The sequence below is a fragment of the Vulpes vulpes genome, chromosome 1 (genome assembly GCF_048418805.1).
Source record: "Vulpes vulpes isolate BD-2025 chromosome 1, VulVul3, whole genome shotgun sequence".
NCBI classification, from domain to species: domain Eukaryota; kingdom Metazoa; phylum Chordata; class Mammalia; order Carnivora; family Canidae; genus Vulpes; species Vulpes vulpes.
Window position 1 is genome coordinate 71,823,374 of NC_132780.1, and position 16,503 is coordinate 71,839,876.

Here is a 16,503-nt window from a genome sequence, read left to right on the forward strand (position 1 = left end):
GGAGAGGGAGAAGACTTCCAACTAATCAGGGAGCCTGAGGTGGGGCTCGATCCCACGACCTTGAGACCATGACCTGAGCAGAAGGCAGACACCTAAAGGACTGAGCCACCCAGGCGCCCCTTCAAAGTGCTTTGATTTTGGCAACATGTCAAACCTTTACATATGCACATGTACAGAGGCAGAAACTTCCACCCAGGAGAATTCTGCTGAGTAATCTTCATAAGAAATACAGACTCCTCTATAAGAATATATCTCAAGGCTATTTAGACTAATAAGGAACCACCCACATTTAGTGACTGAGGAAATTGGATGCATTCCAACCCTGTAAAACAATAAAAACTAAAATTCTATACACATACCCAAACATCTACAAATGATATGGGGAAAGGTTCATGATGTATTTTAAAGGAAAAAAAAAATGGGTTACAAAAAATAATATGTATCATAGATGTAGAATTTTTAAAAGACTGAAAATATATACATAAAAACATAGTGATTATATCTGGTGAGGGATGGCAAATGATTTCTATCATTCTTTAATCCTTTTCTTCATCTCTCAAAATTTTCTTAATGAATATGTACATTTTAAAATGAGGTTTTTTTGAAATATACCTTTAAACAGTGATTGCAATCATGTAATAGTAGCAAAAATGAGAAAATTAGAAACTTTACTGTAATTTCCACATGCATATTTAAAATAATATTTGGGCTTTAGTATGAACATTAAACACATTATATATGTACATACATAATATAAAGCAATATATCAAGCACATGCAAAAAAATAAAATAAAAAATAAAAAAAATAAAAATAAAAATAAAAATAAAAAAACAACAAACAAAAAAAAGCACATGCAATTTAAGGAATAATAATTTTCAAGAAATAAAGTGAACACACATGCATCCCACCCACCATAAGAAGCAAAACTTCAAACAAATCTCTGACATCTGGCTGTGAGCTTGTCACCAGCCCACCTCCCTCATGCCCAAGGAGACCCCTGCCTCACCTTGTATCTGAATCACCTTTTTTTTTTTAAGACTTTATTTTTCTTTTTTAGTTTGAGAAAAAGAGGCAGAGAGCACAAGCAGGGGGAGGGGCAGAGGGAGAAGCAGACTTCCCGCTGAGCGTGGAGCCGAACATGGGCCTCCATCCCAGGACCCCAAGATCATGAGCTGAGCCAAAGGCAGACCCTCAACCGACTGAGCCACCCAGACGCCCCTGTGAATCACCGTCTGTGTGTCTTTAGATTTTTAACATGTGTGTATGTTTTCTTACTATCTAGTTGAGTGTTTTTAAAAGCACAAATACTATCTTATCACAAATTTGTGTTTCAACTTTATATGAAAGAAATCATGTAGTTTTTGCAACTTGTTTTATATTCCTTCAACATTATGTTTTTTGACATCCAGTGTGTTGATGTGTATTCCTGAGCCCGTTCATTTTCAAAGATGTGCAGTGTTTCATGGTTATAAATATGCCACAATTTGTATTTCCAGTGAATTGTAGATGGGCACATTGGTTGTTTATATTTTCTTGCTGTTATAGCCAGAATGCTATAGACATTCTTGTAACCACCTATCTCCTGGAACTGGAATTCTTAATGCATGATGCAAGAGAATTCAGGGGTCCATAAACCTGGATGGGGAAAATTTCATTGTGTTTTCATTAACTCCTTACTAAAATTCAACAGTTCCTTCCATTATGAACAGCGACCACAAACTACAATAATTTTAGCACTACCTGTGGCTCAATCCAATAGAAGTTATTTATGTTTTCATATCAAGTTATAGTTGTTACAGATATCCTAAAATATCAGTTATGCTCATTACTTATGCTAATGGTAATTTTACATCAACCACTAGATCCTGCTAACTCATTTGTTAGCAACAATAAAACGCATACAGTACTTTGTTTAAAAAAGTATCATTTAATAACCGTATTTCGTGATAGTTTGCAGTCTTCAAATTTTATATTTTGCAGTTTAAAACACTGATAAGTCCAAGGACTGCCCAAAGGAACCAGGGCACAAAAAAAGAAAAGTTAAGAACACCACTCTAGACCAGGGGCAGGTATATAGTAATGGCCCTTGATAAATAGATGTTCACACCCTACTCCCTGGCCCCTGGGAATATGGTACCTTACCTGGCAGAAGGGACTTTGCAAATGTGATTAAAAGGTGATTCCTGGGACACCTGGGTGGCTCAGGGGTTGGGTGTCTGCCTTTAGCTCAGGGAATGGTCCCGGAGACCCAGAATCAAGTCCCACATTGGGCTCCCTGCATGGAGCCTGCTTCTCCCTCTGCCTGTGTTTCTCCTCTCTCTGTGTGTCTCTTATGAATAAATAAGTAAAATCTTTAAAAAGAAAGAAAGAAAGAAAGAAAGAAAGAAAGAAAGAAAGAAAGAAAGAAAGAAGAAAGGAAAGAAAGAAAGAAAGAAAGAAAGAAAGAAAGAAAGAAAGAAAGAAAGAAAGAAAGAAAGAAAGAAAGAAAAAGAAAAATGTGATTCCTAGGGACACCTGGGTGGCTCAGTGGTTGAGCATCTGCCTTCAGCTCAGGGCATGATCCCAGGGTCCTGGGATGGAGTCCCACATTAGCCTCCCCGCAGGGAGCCTGCTTCTCCCTCTGCCTGTGTCTCTGCCTCTCTCTGTGTGTCTCTCATGAATAAATAAATAAAATCTTAAAAAAAGAAAGGTGACTCCTAGATGATCCAACAGGGTCCAATCTAATTGCATGAGCTCCTAAAAGAAGGGAACCTTTCCCAGATGAAATCAGAGAGGTGGGGTAGAAGAAGAGGCAGGAGAGATTCAAGCAGGAGAAGGAGGCCACCACTGACTGCTATTATTGAGGAAGGGAGCCATTTTGAAAATTAATCTTGCTTGTATATAATTCTAAGTAGACTGGTACTCTTTCAGTACTCTGTGGATATCATACTGTCTGCTAGCATCCATGGGTTGAGAAACCTGCCATCAGAATAATTGTATTTTCTTTGTAGTTAATCTATTTCCCTTGCCTCTCTGTCTTCAATACCGTTTCTCCTGCCTGTTCTCTGTTATCTTTGTCCAGGACTCTAGAGAAGTGTTGTACCCTCTCGCTCTGTCCCCACTAACTCCTACTCTCTTTTTCATATTTTTTGACCATTTGCTCTCTGATCTGCAGTCTATGTAATTTCTCCAGCTTCATCTTCCAGTTCACAAATTCTCCTCTCATTTGTATTTCATTTGCTATGTAATTCATCAACTGGGTTTCCAATTTCTAATCATTGGTTTCTTTGTGTTCAGAAAAAATACAACAAAGAAATATGTTTTTTTTTCAAAGCTTCCTGGTTAGTTGTAATAGTCTCTTATGTCTTCACCAAACTTCTCGTGCTTTTATTCCTTTGAGCATATCAAACACATATTTTTTGTACTCTGTATCTGATCACTCCAATATCTACAGCCTTTGCTGGTTAGCTTCTTCAGTTTTGTATTTCTGCCACTTTCACTCATGATAATTCATTTTTTCCTGCACTAGATAACTTTTTTTATTGTGGTCTTGGGCTCTTTGGAACTTTATTTGGGTGATTTTTTTGGAAGTTTGGTTTTTTGAAGTGCATTGCTTTATGGAAAATAGTTTTGCTCCAGCCAGGTTCCTGGGTATGCTACCAGAGTATCCAGAGTATTTCAAATTAACTTCTTGGCTCAGGTTATTTACTTAGCTAATCAGTAATATGAATTCCTTTAAAAATCTTGTGTATGAGGCTTAGTGATTAGGAATTTTCAGGGAGACTTTGTCTCTCCAACCTGCCTCACCAAAAGGCTGAAGGCAGCACACAGCCTTATTAATTATTTATCAATTCTCTCTTCTGGAAAGATTTTTCCCCCTAATCCATCAGGTGAAGATGTCATCCCTTGGGAGTCTAGGTTGTCCCTGTGTAATTGGAAAATTTAATTTCGCTTTCCACCCTGCTGTGGCCCAAGTTTTCTCCATCTATACTCTCAGGGCCTGTAAAGACCCAGACTCTGGGCTGCCTGAGACCAGGAAAACAGCCCCATCACAAACCCCAGATTCCTCCCTCCCTTAACCAGAAGGATCTTCTCTTTCTTGTTCCAGCCACCAAGGATTTCCTTTATGTTTCTATCAGATCAGCCATGCATTAAGCAGCGATTTCCCTTCCATATTTCATCCAACATCTTTAGATGTATAGGCCAGGGAGAAATTGCACTTAGTGGACAGTGTGCCATACTGCTGAAAAGCAGCATTTTGAAATAAGTTTTTAGTAAGTAACATTACCTATTTCTCTCATCCAGACACTGCAGTAAATAATTTTAAAGCATTGCTTTAGAGTTACAAGCTCCTGGACCTTAAAAAGAAAATCTTGGAACATATGGCTGGGGGATGTATTTGCTGTGTATCACTGAGTATTAGGCCCCCCTATTAATCTGAGCTGATTGGAAGATGTGTACTTAAGATCCAAACCTACTCACTAAATCTTGCAACCGATCTCATTAACCACGGCTTTATCACACTGTACTCTCAGCCACGAGTGGCCTGTAAATTGTCCCAGATCCAAAGGAAGTTCTCAATACCTGTAGTTGTTCTTAGCCATTAAACTTACTCTGTTATATCCTAACGAAGTATTAACAAATCAGATGACACCCTCTGAGTTATAAAGGAAGTTTCCTTTGTGAATGGGATTTCTCTAATGCAAAGAGATTTGCTTCACTGCAAGGATCACCATTAGGATGCACCCCATGTGCCCCACCTGGTTTTGGGGGCTTTATTCCCAAATGATTATCATGTTAGCATCTTTGTGGATTATGTCATTTCTTCATTCACTGAACTAATATTTACTGAGTGCCTATTGAGTGCCTCCTAGGTACCAGGCACTATGCCAGACAATAGAGATGTGAGGAGGACACAAACGTGATCTTGGCTCTGGGCAAATTCACTTTCTATTGGAAATAACAGAAATAGAAACACTAATTACAATAAAAACCACTGAATGCTGCAAATGAGGTATAAGCACAGTTACTTATGTCCTGATGAGCACCAGGTGATGTATTGAAGTGTTGAATCACTACATTATACACCTAAAATTAACACAATTCTGTATGTTAACTACACTAGAATTAAAATTTTTAAAAATTAAAGTTATTTGCCTCATGATACATTGTTCTTTTTTGAGATATAATTGATATGTAACATTATATTAGTTTTAGGTGTACAACATAATGATTCGATATATATACATATGTATAATGATTACCACTGATGTAGTTAACACCCATCACCATACAGAGATACAAGATTTTTTCATCTCATAAGACCTTTTAAGATCTACTTTCTTTGCAACTTTCAAATATATAATCCGGTGTTGTTAACTACTTTCATTCCCAAATCCCACCTCTGGCCACCATCAATCTGTTCTCTGTATCTGTGAGTTCTGGTTTAGATTCTACATATAAGTGAGATCATATAGTATTTGTCTTTCTCTCTGACTTACTTCACTTGGCATAATGCCCTCTGGGGGCATGCATGTTGTCACAAATGGCAGGATACTGTTTTCCATAATGGCTGCACCAATTTACATTCCCACCAACAGTGCACAGGAGCTCTCTTTGCTCCACATCTGCCAACACTTGTTCTCTCCCGTCTTTTTGTAATATCCATTCTAACAGGCATAAGGGGACATCTCATCGTGGCTTTGATTTGCATTTCCCTGGTGATGAGTGATGTAGAGCACCTTTTTATGTCCCTGTAGGCCATTTGTATAAATTTCTTTGGAAAAATGTCTACTCAGATCCTCTTCCCATTTTTTAAATCAGATTGCTTGGTTTTATTGTTATTGACTTATCTGAGCTCTATATATATTTTGGATATTGACCTCTTATCAGGTATAAGATTTGCAGATATCTTCTCCCATTCAGCAAGTTGCGTTTTCATTTTGCTGGTGGTTTCCTTTGCTATGCAGAAACTTTTTAACTTGATGGAGTCCCACTTGTTTATTTTTGCTCTTGTTGCCTTTGCTTTTGGTGTCTCTACTAAGACTGAAAAAAATTAACATTTTTTAAGTATTTAGAATCTGACAGTGAAATGCTAAAAGTTGGATTCATATGTGGGGTGAAGGATTCTACTCACTAGATTCTGCATCTTCTCTAGGTACCTCACTGCACCAGGGTGATCAGAGGATGCAATACTAACTGAGGCTGTATCACTCTCACCACCTAGAAAACCTGCTAAGCATGATGGTGCTTGACAGAGTTTGATTCTCAAAGCGTAATGTTATCTGTGTGTGAGCATCTCTGGTTTGGGTTTCCATCCTTCAGGTTTTCCAAAAAAAATTTAATATTTTATTTATTTATTTGAGTGAATATGTGCACACACAACTGGGGGTCAGGGTGCAGATAAAGAAGCAGACTCTGCTGAGAAGGGAGCCCAATGCAGGCCTCGATCCTGGGCAATGGGATCATGACCATTGCTTAAGGCAGATGCTTAACCAACTAAGCCACCCAAGCACCCCCAGGCTTTCCAGATTCTTACATTTGATGAGCATTGATGCTGCCATATATGATTTAAGCATCCTGAACCTGGCACTTGACCTTTAGTAATTACTCAGAGGCTTCATCTGCAAAATAAGTTTGGTATCTATTAGAAACCCTGCTGTTTTCTCTAGGTTATTGGGAGGAGCAACTGAAATAACAAAAGTCAAGTGTAAAACATTATAAATTTGTAAAGTTTTATCATTATTATTATTAGAGTATTATCAGAGTATTAGAGCATTTAATGATATTTGATTTCTTCACTAATTTATATTTGAAGTTAGTTTTAGTAGTTTCTTAACTTAAAAATTGCTCTGGAAATATTTTTAAATAGTTATAAGTAAATAAAGTGACTTGCTTGCTCATGTTAATTTTAAGGCATAGAAGAAAAAAATTTTTGAATACAATAGAGGCAAAAATGGAGGGATTCTGTTTGGATTAACATGTTGAAATCTTTGTAAATATAGACCTAGACCACAAGTCTTTTGTACTGAATCCAAAAATGTACCAATCCTTTTTCTGCACATGTAATTCAGTCCTGAAGTAAGCAGAAGAGACAGCAGTGTCTGAGTGATTAGACAGGAACAGGATGAGAATCTGTGTGGTTGCATGAAACCCCTCCTCCTCTTTGTGCAGAGAGTCAGGAATAAGTCAGTCCCGTAACAATAATAATATTAGCAAACATTTCTGAGAGCTTGCCTGAGGTATTCATATTATACACGTGCCAGATGCTAGTTCCAAGCCTTTAAAGAAATTCCATCAATCCTTAATACCCCCCAATGCACTAGGCATTGTTTATTTCCATTTAAGAGATGAGAATTTTCAGGTGAGGGAGTGTCTGACAGGGTCCCACCTGATGGAGCTGGGATTGGAGCCCAGGCACCTGTGCCCTGAGCCCACAGTCTTCACCCCCGGCTCTGCCCAACTCCCTCTGCCTTCTATGTCATGTCAACTTCATTTCCTTCTTCTGGCTCCTATCTCTTCTGTAACAACATTTGGAGCTCCCCATTCTCCAGGTGTGAGAATGAAAGGTAACAAGACATAGAAGGATATCAAAACATCCCCCTTTCCAGCTTTGGGCAACTTTTTAACTCATCTAATCATTGATGTAAAAGAAAAACTAGTACACTTGCCTGACAAACCATCGGACAAAGAGGTGTCTGTAGAGCATTTATCAACTTGCCTGCATGTTTAACACCTGATAGATGTTTTTTATTAAAGTTATTCAAACAACCAAAGAAAGGATCTCATGCTATAAAATCAAGACATGTTTTCTCAGCTTATAAGCAAAGGCCACATGCCAAGAAAACTATGTTCCGTGCATGTCAGGCCTTGCCCACCACTTGTCAAGTGAGTTTATGTTTGAGTTTCTTGCCTGAAGGCACTTCCATCTTTAAGAATTTCCTGGACCAGTGTCTCAAGGAATCTACACTTCAACCCCAACACAAAGATCTGAGTTTCAACTCTTTCCATCTTTATTCTGCAGGCCTACAAAGTTGATGAGAAGGCAGCAGAGCAAGCTCGGTGGGAAGAGGCCTCCAAAGAGACAATCAAGAAAACCACCAAGCCCTGTCCCCGTTGCCATGTGCCCGTTGAAAAAAATGGTGAGTCTGGGGTATGGAAAAAGTGAGGATTTGGAGAGTTCTTGGAAAGCGTGAGCCGTGTGGTTATAACAAACAAGAACTCTTGGAGGATGTGTAACTGAGTAGCTCAGCACTCAGAGAGGTTGGAGCCATTGGACATAATGCAAATCTCACTCTCCCAGGTCAAGTTTCTTAACTGCTTAAGCCCGAGATTCTCTTCTGTCAAACAGAGATGAAAACAGCAGCTGCCCCACAATAGTAGAATCATGAGATATCACACATGGCAGATACGCAGCCAAGTGCCTGGCTTAGACAATCAATAAACACCAATTGCCCTTATTATTATTAATTATTAATATTAGACACTTTTTATCAGGTAAGTTGTCCACCAGCATAGTCAAATATATATATTTGCCCAATATTTCTCAGAGTATCCTCCATGGTATTCTGACATCTAGAGTTATTGGTAGGGAAAGGATTATAAGGTCATTCCTATTCGATGTCCCTCTTGGATAATAACAACACAATTAACTTTTATTGAGCATTTACTGGATGCTTGTCCTAAGTTCCCTACAAATATCAGATCCTTTACCACTCACAGAAATCACAATATATTCCCATTCACAATATACATTAGCAATTCAGGATTCCTTTCGTAAAGAAATCCGTGTGATTTTGTTTAATTACCTGGTTCCCCAATTTTTTGGCCATGAAATTCCTTTTTTTTTCCCCCTTCACACCAATTTGTATACCTTTGAACACCAGCATGCTCTTTGGGCTTTGGTTTCTCCATCCTTCTGTGGGAGATTTAGAGCCTCATGTTATCGTGACACTTGCCTGCTTCATTAAAATATCCTTTACATGAGTATGTTTCTCAATAAAGCTATTCCTTCTGCCCTTTACCAACTACTCTCTGAATTTTAAGAATGTGAAGTGATCATTTGGAGATGCCTCTGGAAGCTGGGGTTGAGATGCCTTTTAGGAGCCCATGTAGAGGCCCTACGTGGTGTGGGTTAATGGGCTTAGAAACATGGGATCCATACTCTGAACAGTTCTCTCCCTAATGACACTCCCTACTGGCACTCCAAGGCCTGGTCTCCCTCCCTGACACACGCAGCCACAGTGATACCTCCTTATAAATAGCTGTGGGGAATGGGAGAGCCTGTCCTCCCCACTCCTGTCCTAATGGACAAAGAGCCCTGTCCTCACTGAGGAACACAGAGGGAGGCCCACTCAGCTCCATGATGGTGCGCCCAGGCTTGTGGCTACAGCTCTTCCTCCCGCCTTGAGCTTCCGTGGCACTGGTGTCATGTTGCCTATGGGTGGTCATAGCCTCTCTCTCTCTGCCCTGCAGCACTAGCCCACATTCAGGGTTCTGCTTTGGGCCACTCTGATACCTCGCACCAGCCAGCGGCGTGCCTATTGCCATCCATCCTAGGCGTGCCAACCAGCATGAAGCCATCCCAGCCCAGTGCCCAGAGCCCATTCCGAATGTGAGGTAGAGGCCACAGCACTGAGAAATAAAAGAATGAGATGAGATGAGATGAGATGAGAAATGACGCAGCACCGGGGACACCTTTCCCCACATTCCCCTCACTGAGCATGAACTGCACCTGGGTGGGAGGCTGCGAACAGCTGGCTCACCCGGCAATCTCAGGATGGGCCTGTGAGCCTCTCTTTCGTCACATGTGTCCTTTAGAAGGTCTTCGTTAATGCAAACAAGAGAGTGCTGACACATCCCTGTGCAGCAGGAACGGTCTCAGCTCAGGCCAAGTCCCTGGCTCTGAAACAACAGTCTCCTAGAAATAAATAAATAAATGGGTGCAGTGAGTCAGTGCATTCCTCTGCGTGCTGGAATGTGCCTGGAAGGTGGGCTGGCACACGAGGTATGAAGAGAGGACATCAGTGGAACCAGGGCAAGAACTCTTCCAGTCCTCGCTGCTTGAGCAGTGCCCTGTGGGCAACGGGAAGTCAGAAAAGATGCAGAGACTCTTCACGAGGGAGGATGTGCAGTGCTGATAAACATGGGCCAGTGTTCCATTCATTGCACACGGATTTCAAGAATGTAAACCAAATAGTAGGAGACCATTCCGCTATTACCAAAGGTCATGAGCCTTGCTTGTTTATCCCCTGAACACCCCCCGCCCCAGAAAAGCACTGACAAATACCCATTGAGTCAAAAAGTAGCTAGTAAAAGGGATCACGCATAAGCAGATATTTGTATTAAAATATAATAGAGAAAGCAAACTAATAGAGCACAAAAGCCGGAGGGCTAAGAGTTGCCTTCCTGAAAGAGGTGATACCTGAGTAGAGAACCGAGGGGTCAGTAGAGATGAGCCTGTCAAGGGAGCCAGAGGGAAGCCTTGGAGGACGGCAGCCCTGCAAGAGCAGGGAGTGGAGATTGGAGATGCTGGGTGTGCAGGAAGCCCAGCGGTTGGGAGTTCCAGGTGAGGCAGGGCAGGAGCAGGTGCAAAAGTGGTGCACAGGATGGAGGGGACATGAAGGGCCAGGACCTGATTCTGTAAGACGGGGAGCCATTGCAGGTGCGACACCGGGAAGTGATCGGGTCAGACCTGCCTTTGATCAGACCCCTCGACTCCCCACCCCTTGCCCCCACAGCCCTGGCAGGTAGGTGGCCCTGACCGAGTCACGTGCTACATGCTCTAGAATGGCTTCCTGATCTGCTATTTCTCTGAAATACCATGATTTACTATACATGGAAAGCCCTGACTATTCACCTAGAGATTTTTAACCTATGAGCAGAAAAGCTGAAGCCTTAAGCTTATTAATAATAAGCTATTATTAATCTAAACTGTTTTAGACCATATGACAGACAAACGTGAGCTCTGCAGGCAAGAAAAGCTGGGTTCATCATTTCGTTCTCAAAGGACACTCGTGGCCTAGGTCACAGTCCTCTGAATCCCAGAAAGTCCTTCTTCCTGCAGCAAAGCCTCAATGAAAATGAGGCTCATTTCCATTTTAAAGACAGGCTAAGCCTCCTTCTGTAATCTTCAGTCCAGGAAAGTGTCTTCCCTCACTTGCACCTCAAACAGATGAGACTCTGCTTCCATTCTCTGATCAACAAGTGCCTGTTGCCTGTTGAGTCTCCCTTTGGGTCGTTCAAGAACTTCTGTTCTCATTAAACCTAATGAAAGACTCGGTGCTGATGGGCAGAGGCTGGACTTTTCGTAAGGTTTTAGGCATCAGCCAGGGGACTTTCCTCTCATAGGAGAAAAGTCATAGTCATAATTTATTTCTTTAAAGGCCCACAAAGTCTGGTGAAGCTGTCAGCAGCTTCTTGCTCGCATTTACTTTTACATTAGCAAAGCTTTTCAAATTAGAATCCCTGGTGCTTCTCCGTATCACAGGAGCTAGCATACTGCCTTGCATATATATATCAAGCAACAGGGGAGGGAAAGAAAGTTAATAACATGAATATTCTCTCTCCCTATTTCCTTTCTTCTTATTCTAAAGAGCCATCATGGCTCTAGTTTCTATAATAAGATCTTATTTGTAATGTTAGTATTCCATATCTATGAAGATTTTGGCATAGAAGGAAAACATTGTATTATTTACATCATAAGCATGTAATCATTTAATATGTGTTGAAAATTGTACAGTCGTGCAATTGTGTAATCCTAAATGAGATCTAGCAAGATGAAAATATCATAGCTGAGTTTTCCCCTTTATTTTATGCATATTTATAATTTCTAAACAATCTTGAAAACCAACCAAAAAGAAGTAGAAAAGTATGGGATTTTAAATGACCTTAAATTGGGACGCCTGGGTGGCTCAGCGGTTGAGATCTGCCTTTGGCTCAGGGCGTTAACCCCAGGATCTTGGATGGAGTCCCATGTCAGGCTCCCGGCATGGAGCCTGCTTCTCCCTCAGCCTATGTCTCTGCCTCTCTCTCTGTGTCTCTCATGAATAAATAAATAAAATCTTTTTTAAAAATGCCCCTAAATTATCCTAAAACAAATTCCTTTAGTTACATATTCATAAATATTTTAAATCAGTGGAAGTTCTCATGCCATGTTTCTAATGATAAAAATGAGACAGTACGGAAGCAATTACCTGGAAAATTTGGCAAGAAAAAAATGACTTAACAAGATAATTGGTAAAATTGAATAATAGAGCACATCTGATGTTGTGTTGAATTCAAGCAAAGAACTGCTTTTGCCTGAATTATCTAGAAACTGACTGAATTTCTGCACTCCACTGCAGCCGTGATGTCTGAGCCCCAGAAGCAAATAAGAAATGAATTTAACAGGGATCCCTGGGTGGCGCAGTGGTTTAGCGCCTGCCTTTGGCCCAGGGCGCAATCCTGGAGACCCAGAATTGAATCCCACATCGGGCTCCTGGTGCATAGAGCCTGCTTCTCCCTCTGCCTGTGTCTCTGCCTCTCTCTCTCTCTCTCTTTCTCTCTCTCTCTCTCTCTCTCTCTCTCTCTCGTTCTGTGACTATCATAAAAAAAAAAGAAAAAGAAATGAATTTAACAAATGCGGGAAGAGGAGGTATCCCACAATAAATCCTGGAATAAGGGACCCTTCATTTCATGCTGCAAAAGCCCCATTCTAGGAAAGAACAGATCCTGGTTAAATCTCAGGCTTTACCACTTAGAAGTACTTGACCTTGAGAAAATTCTACAGCGGAGTAACACTCCCACTTACTAGGTGCTTTTGAGGAGTAAATTAGGTAATCCACCCAGCGTGCCTAGTTTCCCCCATCTGCTCATCTTAAATACCATTTCAAACAGCATTAAGGAATGTATTGTTCCCTAAATACTTTCAGTACTGCTTTCCCAACTCCCATTTCATGAATTTTGCCAAGGCAAGTAACAGTATATATACTGTGTTAAATTATTAAGTGTATTAACATCTCTTTAAAACATGAAACAGTACACATTTCAATGAGGAATTGACCCCTGCTTGTGAAAACAACACATTTGTCTCTAAATCCCATTTCAGGAGAAGTAAATAGACTCAGATTTATAAATAAAATTTGGGGCAGCCCAGGTGGCTCAGCAGTTTAGCGCTGCCTTCAGCCCAGGGTGTGATCCTGGAGTCCCAGGATCAAGTCCCACATGGCGCTCCCTGCATGGAGCCTGCTTCTCCCTCTGCCTGTGTCTCTGCCTCTCTCTCTCTCTCTCTCTCTCTCTCTGTCTCTCATGAATAAATAATATATATTTATATATATAAGATATACATTATATATAATATATAAATATTATAAAATATAAAATATATAAATATATAATTTTATTTATATATTTTTATATTTTTATATATTTGTATGTAAAATATTTTACTTATTTATTTATATAGAACTTGTCCTAGATGGGAGTGGCGAGCTCTACCCTCACTCCTTCTTAGTGGATGCCCTAACTTCAGAATGCCCTGGGATTGTGGGTGACGTTCCCTTGGAAAGTCCTTTCTTAGACCAGTGTGTTGGGGCGGGAAGGATGTTCTCCAGATGTTTGCCCGTGTCCTTTGTCTGCCTGCAGGAGGATGCATGCACATGAAGTGCCCACAGCCCCAGTGCCAGCTGGAGTGGTGCTGGACCTGCAGCTGTGAGTGGAACCGGACCTGCATGGGGGACCACTGGTTCGACGTGTAGCCCTGCGAGCGGGCGCCCCACCGCCAGCCAACTTGGAAATGTACAGAGTCCCACAATTTGCTGCTCTTTCTCCAAACTCTCTCTCTTTCTCTCCCCACCCCCCCAGGCACACACACACACACACACACACACAGACACGCACGCACCCCTCAAATCCCTTCCCAATCCACAAAAACAAAGTTACAGGAGAAGCTCCTGGATCCCTTCCTTGGTGCTCATGAAAAGCAGCACGAAGTATTCTCAGGCGTCAGCCCTCAATACACAGACCCCAGAGCGCAGATGGAAAGTGCATTCCACCTTTTGTATGGATTGCCATTCTCCTGTGAATTCCAGTCAGGCTGGATTTAAGGACAGAAAGATTTCTCAGGTTTCATTTCCTGCATTTGACCTTCAGCGAAGATTGGGAAGAGGCCATCAGTGAGGAAATAGACTGGAGAGACCAGTGTCGGGGGTTCTCTGTAAAACCGAGGGCAATGGGTTCGACAACCCTATTCCTGACTTTAGGAGCAATGCTCTTATTTAAATTTTCAGAGAGTATCTGTTCCCAAAGAACCCCAGGCAATAGTCAAACTCTGTGTTTATCCCTAAGGATTCTACCTTTATATATTGCATCGGTGTAATATCAACTATGCATAAATCAGCTTGTCAACTAGTGAGAAATTAGGAAAGTTAATTTGAATGTTGAAATTATAGAAATCAAAACTTCGTGTGCTTTCATTCCATTTAATTATTTGAGACCTCAGAAAGAAATTGTTTTTCTGAAAGTATTACAAAGTCTATAATTTGATTTTAAACCTTCATTTTGCAGCTTGGAAGAACAAGCTAGTATATCTGGCTTCACTGTACATTTAATGGGTAAGGTGCCTATAGAGGAGACGTTTTTGGAAATGGCTTTATAATGATTCCCAATGTTAACAAAAGTGCAGGGTGTTAAAGCAGAGGTCTTTAAAGCAGGAGCATGGCGAGGGCTGGCAAAATGAAACCAAGACCGATTCTATCCCAGGGGGGTCAGTGCTCTTTCTGTACCTGCTCTGTCCCCCATCTGCATGCCCCAGGGGCTCTGCTCCCTGAATGGGTTCCTCCAAGAGGAGCTCTTCTCTAGAACAGTGGAGTCACACTAGAATATTTCCTCACGTTGACATGGATTCAAATGGAGTGTTTTCATCTTTTTTTTTTTTTTGAGACATTCACAACACATCAAAAAGAGATGTGTTTACACTATGCAGCAAACCTCATCTTCTTATAGCACAGTGTACAGATGAAAACCTATAACCACCATCTTCTGTTCTCATTGTCTGTCTTCTCGGGGCTTCTCTTTGTAGACATAGCACCAGAAATCCTTGCTGGGGAAGGAGAGGTAAGGACCTTAGAATATTGCTCGAGAATGTCTGTCCCTCTATCCCTAACCATTCTTCTAGGCTCTGTTTAGAAAATCCAGCCTACCCCAAAGCTTCCAGAGTCATGTCAGGAAGCCTTAAAGATCATAGCAAGGGAACGGAGAGCCAATATCTGTGAGCATTACTGACAATCCCAGCAAATAGCTTCTGACACTGACCTGACAGGATAAATCAGATGGCTCCCTGCCATGTGGAACACCCACTATTTTATATTCACTATAACTTTTGGGTTTAGTGATGCTGTCGTGATTGCTTCCCTCCAAACCGGCATGTTGTGTTGGGTGCGTGAAACCCAAACAAGGTTTGCTCTCATGGGTTCAGGCATGATAGAAGCTTCTGGGGCTTTCTGCTCCTTTCCTGGTGGTGGTCTTTTTTCTTTTCTTTTCTTTTCTTTTCTTTTCTTTTCTTTTTTTCTTTTCTTTTCTTTTTTTCTTTTCTTTTTCCAGAATAGAACACTGAAACAAGTTAAAGAAAAAAACAGCCTCTGTAAATGAATGGGAATCACAAACCACTATAAATGAACACGTTTGAACATGAAATGTGTAACCAAATGTGAATATATCAAAAGAATAGAAATAAAATCTTTGCAGAAAAATCTTTATTTTTCTCTGAAATGTGTAAAGGAATATTTGACAACTATGTCTAAGGCTGTACTCAAATTATCAATAAAAGCATCAAAAGAGCTTTTGAGTCCATCTCTAAGGGTAGATTTTCAGTAAATGCTCAAAGTGTGGGAGGGAAGCCCAGGACACCTCGCTCCAGGAGCCTCCCTCTTGCCTGAAGGGATTGCCTGGTGAGGCAACAGGCATTTTTATCTAAAAAGCAAACCATTCAATTAAAAAAGTCTAACTGTTACTTTCCTGCTTTATCAGCAAACTTTTCTAGTAAATGTTTAAAACAGAAGTTTGAGTCAGGAAAAACTACAAGGATTTTCTCTGTAATGTCATTTCAGAAAAGCTCAGTGACTTTGCATTGCTCTCAACGTGGGTGTGTTGACACTGCATTTCTTTAGAACTGTTTCAGTGGCTGAAATGAGTGACAATGAGCCTGTGTTTGAGCAATCTGGAATGGAACATTCTTGGAGAGCTCCTATCCATAGATTAGGGAAGCCACACACCATGAGGGCCCATTGGTGCCAAACACCACAGGAAATACTCTAAAGAAACACAAAGTTTCTAGGAATGATGGCCCTGGTATTGACACTCATCTCCAGGGTGTAAATTAGAGAGTTGAGATTGTGAATGGAAATGAATAAACACAGATGTGGAATGCTTATTTGAAACAAAACAGCAGATGTGGGGAAAAGCCAACATCATTGGCCTTGTGGAGCATGTGCCTCACCACCATCCTTGCTGGGCCATTTCTGGTACCATGGAGAGTATTGATGCCA

The 16,503-nt window shown here is 41.0% G+C and overlaps 1 protein-coding gene across 1 annotated transcript in view; it reads left to right on the top strand.

The window, feature by feature from the left end:
- PRKN (parkin RBR E3 ubiquitin protein ligase) overlaps positions 1–15,796 on the top strand; it is a 1,279,940-nt gene extending 1,264,144 nt beyond the window's left edge. The window contains exons 11-12 of the mRNA XM_026015949.2: positions 8,004–8,121; positions 13,604–15,796. Of these exons, the coding sequence (XP_025871734.2) occupies positions 8,004–8,121; positions 13,604–13,716 (231 nt within the window). The 3' untranslated portion in view covers positions 13,717–15,796. The remainder of the gene's footprint in view (positions 1–8,003; positions 8,122–13,603) is intronic.
- Positions 15,797–16,503: the final 707 nt, after the last annotated feature.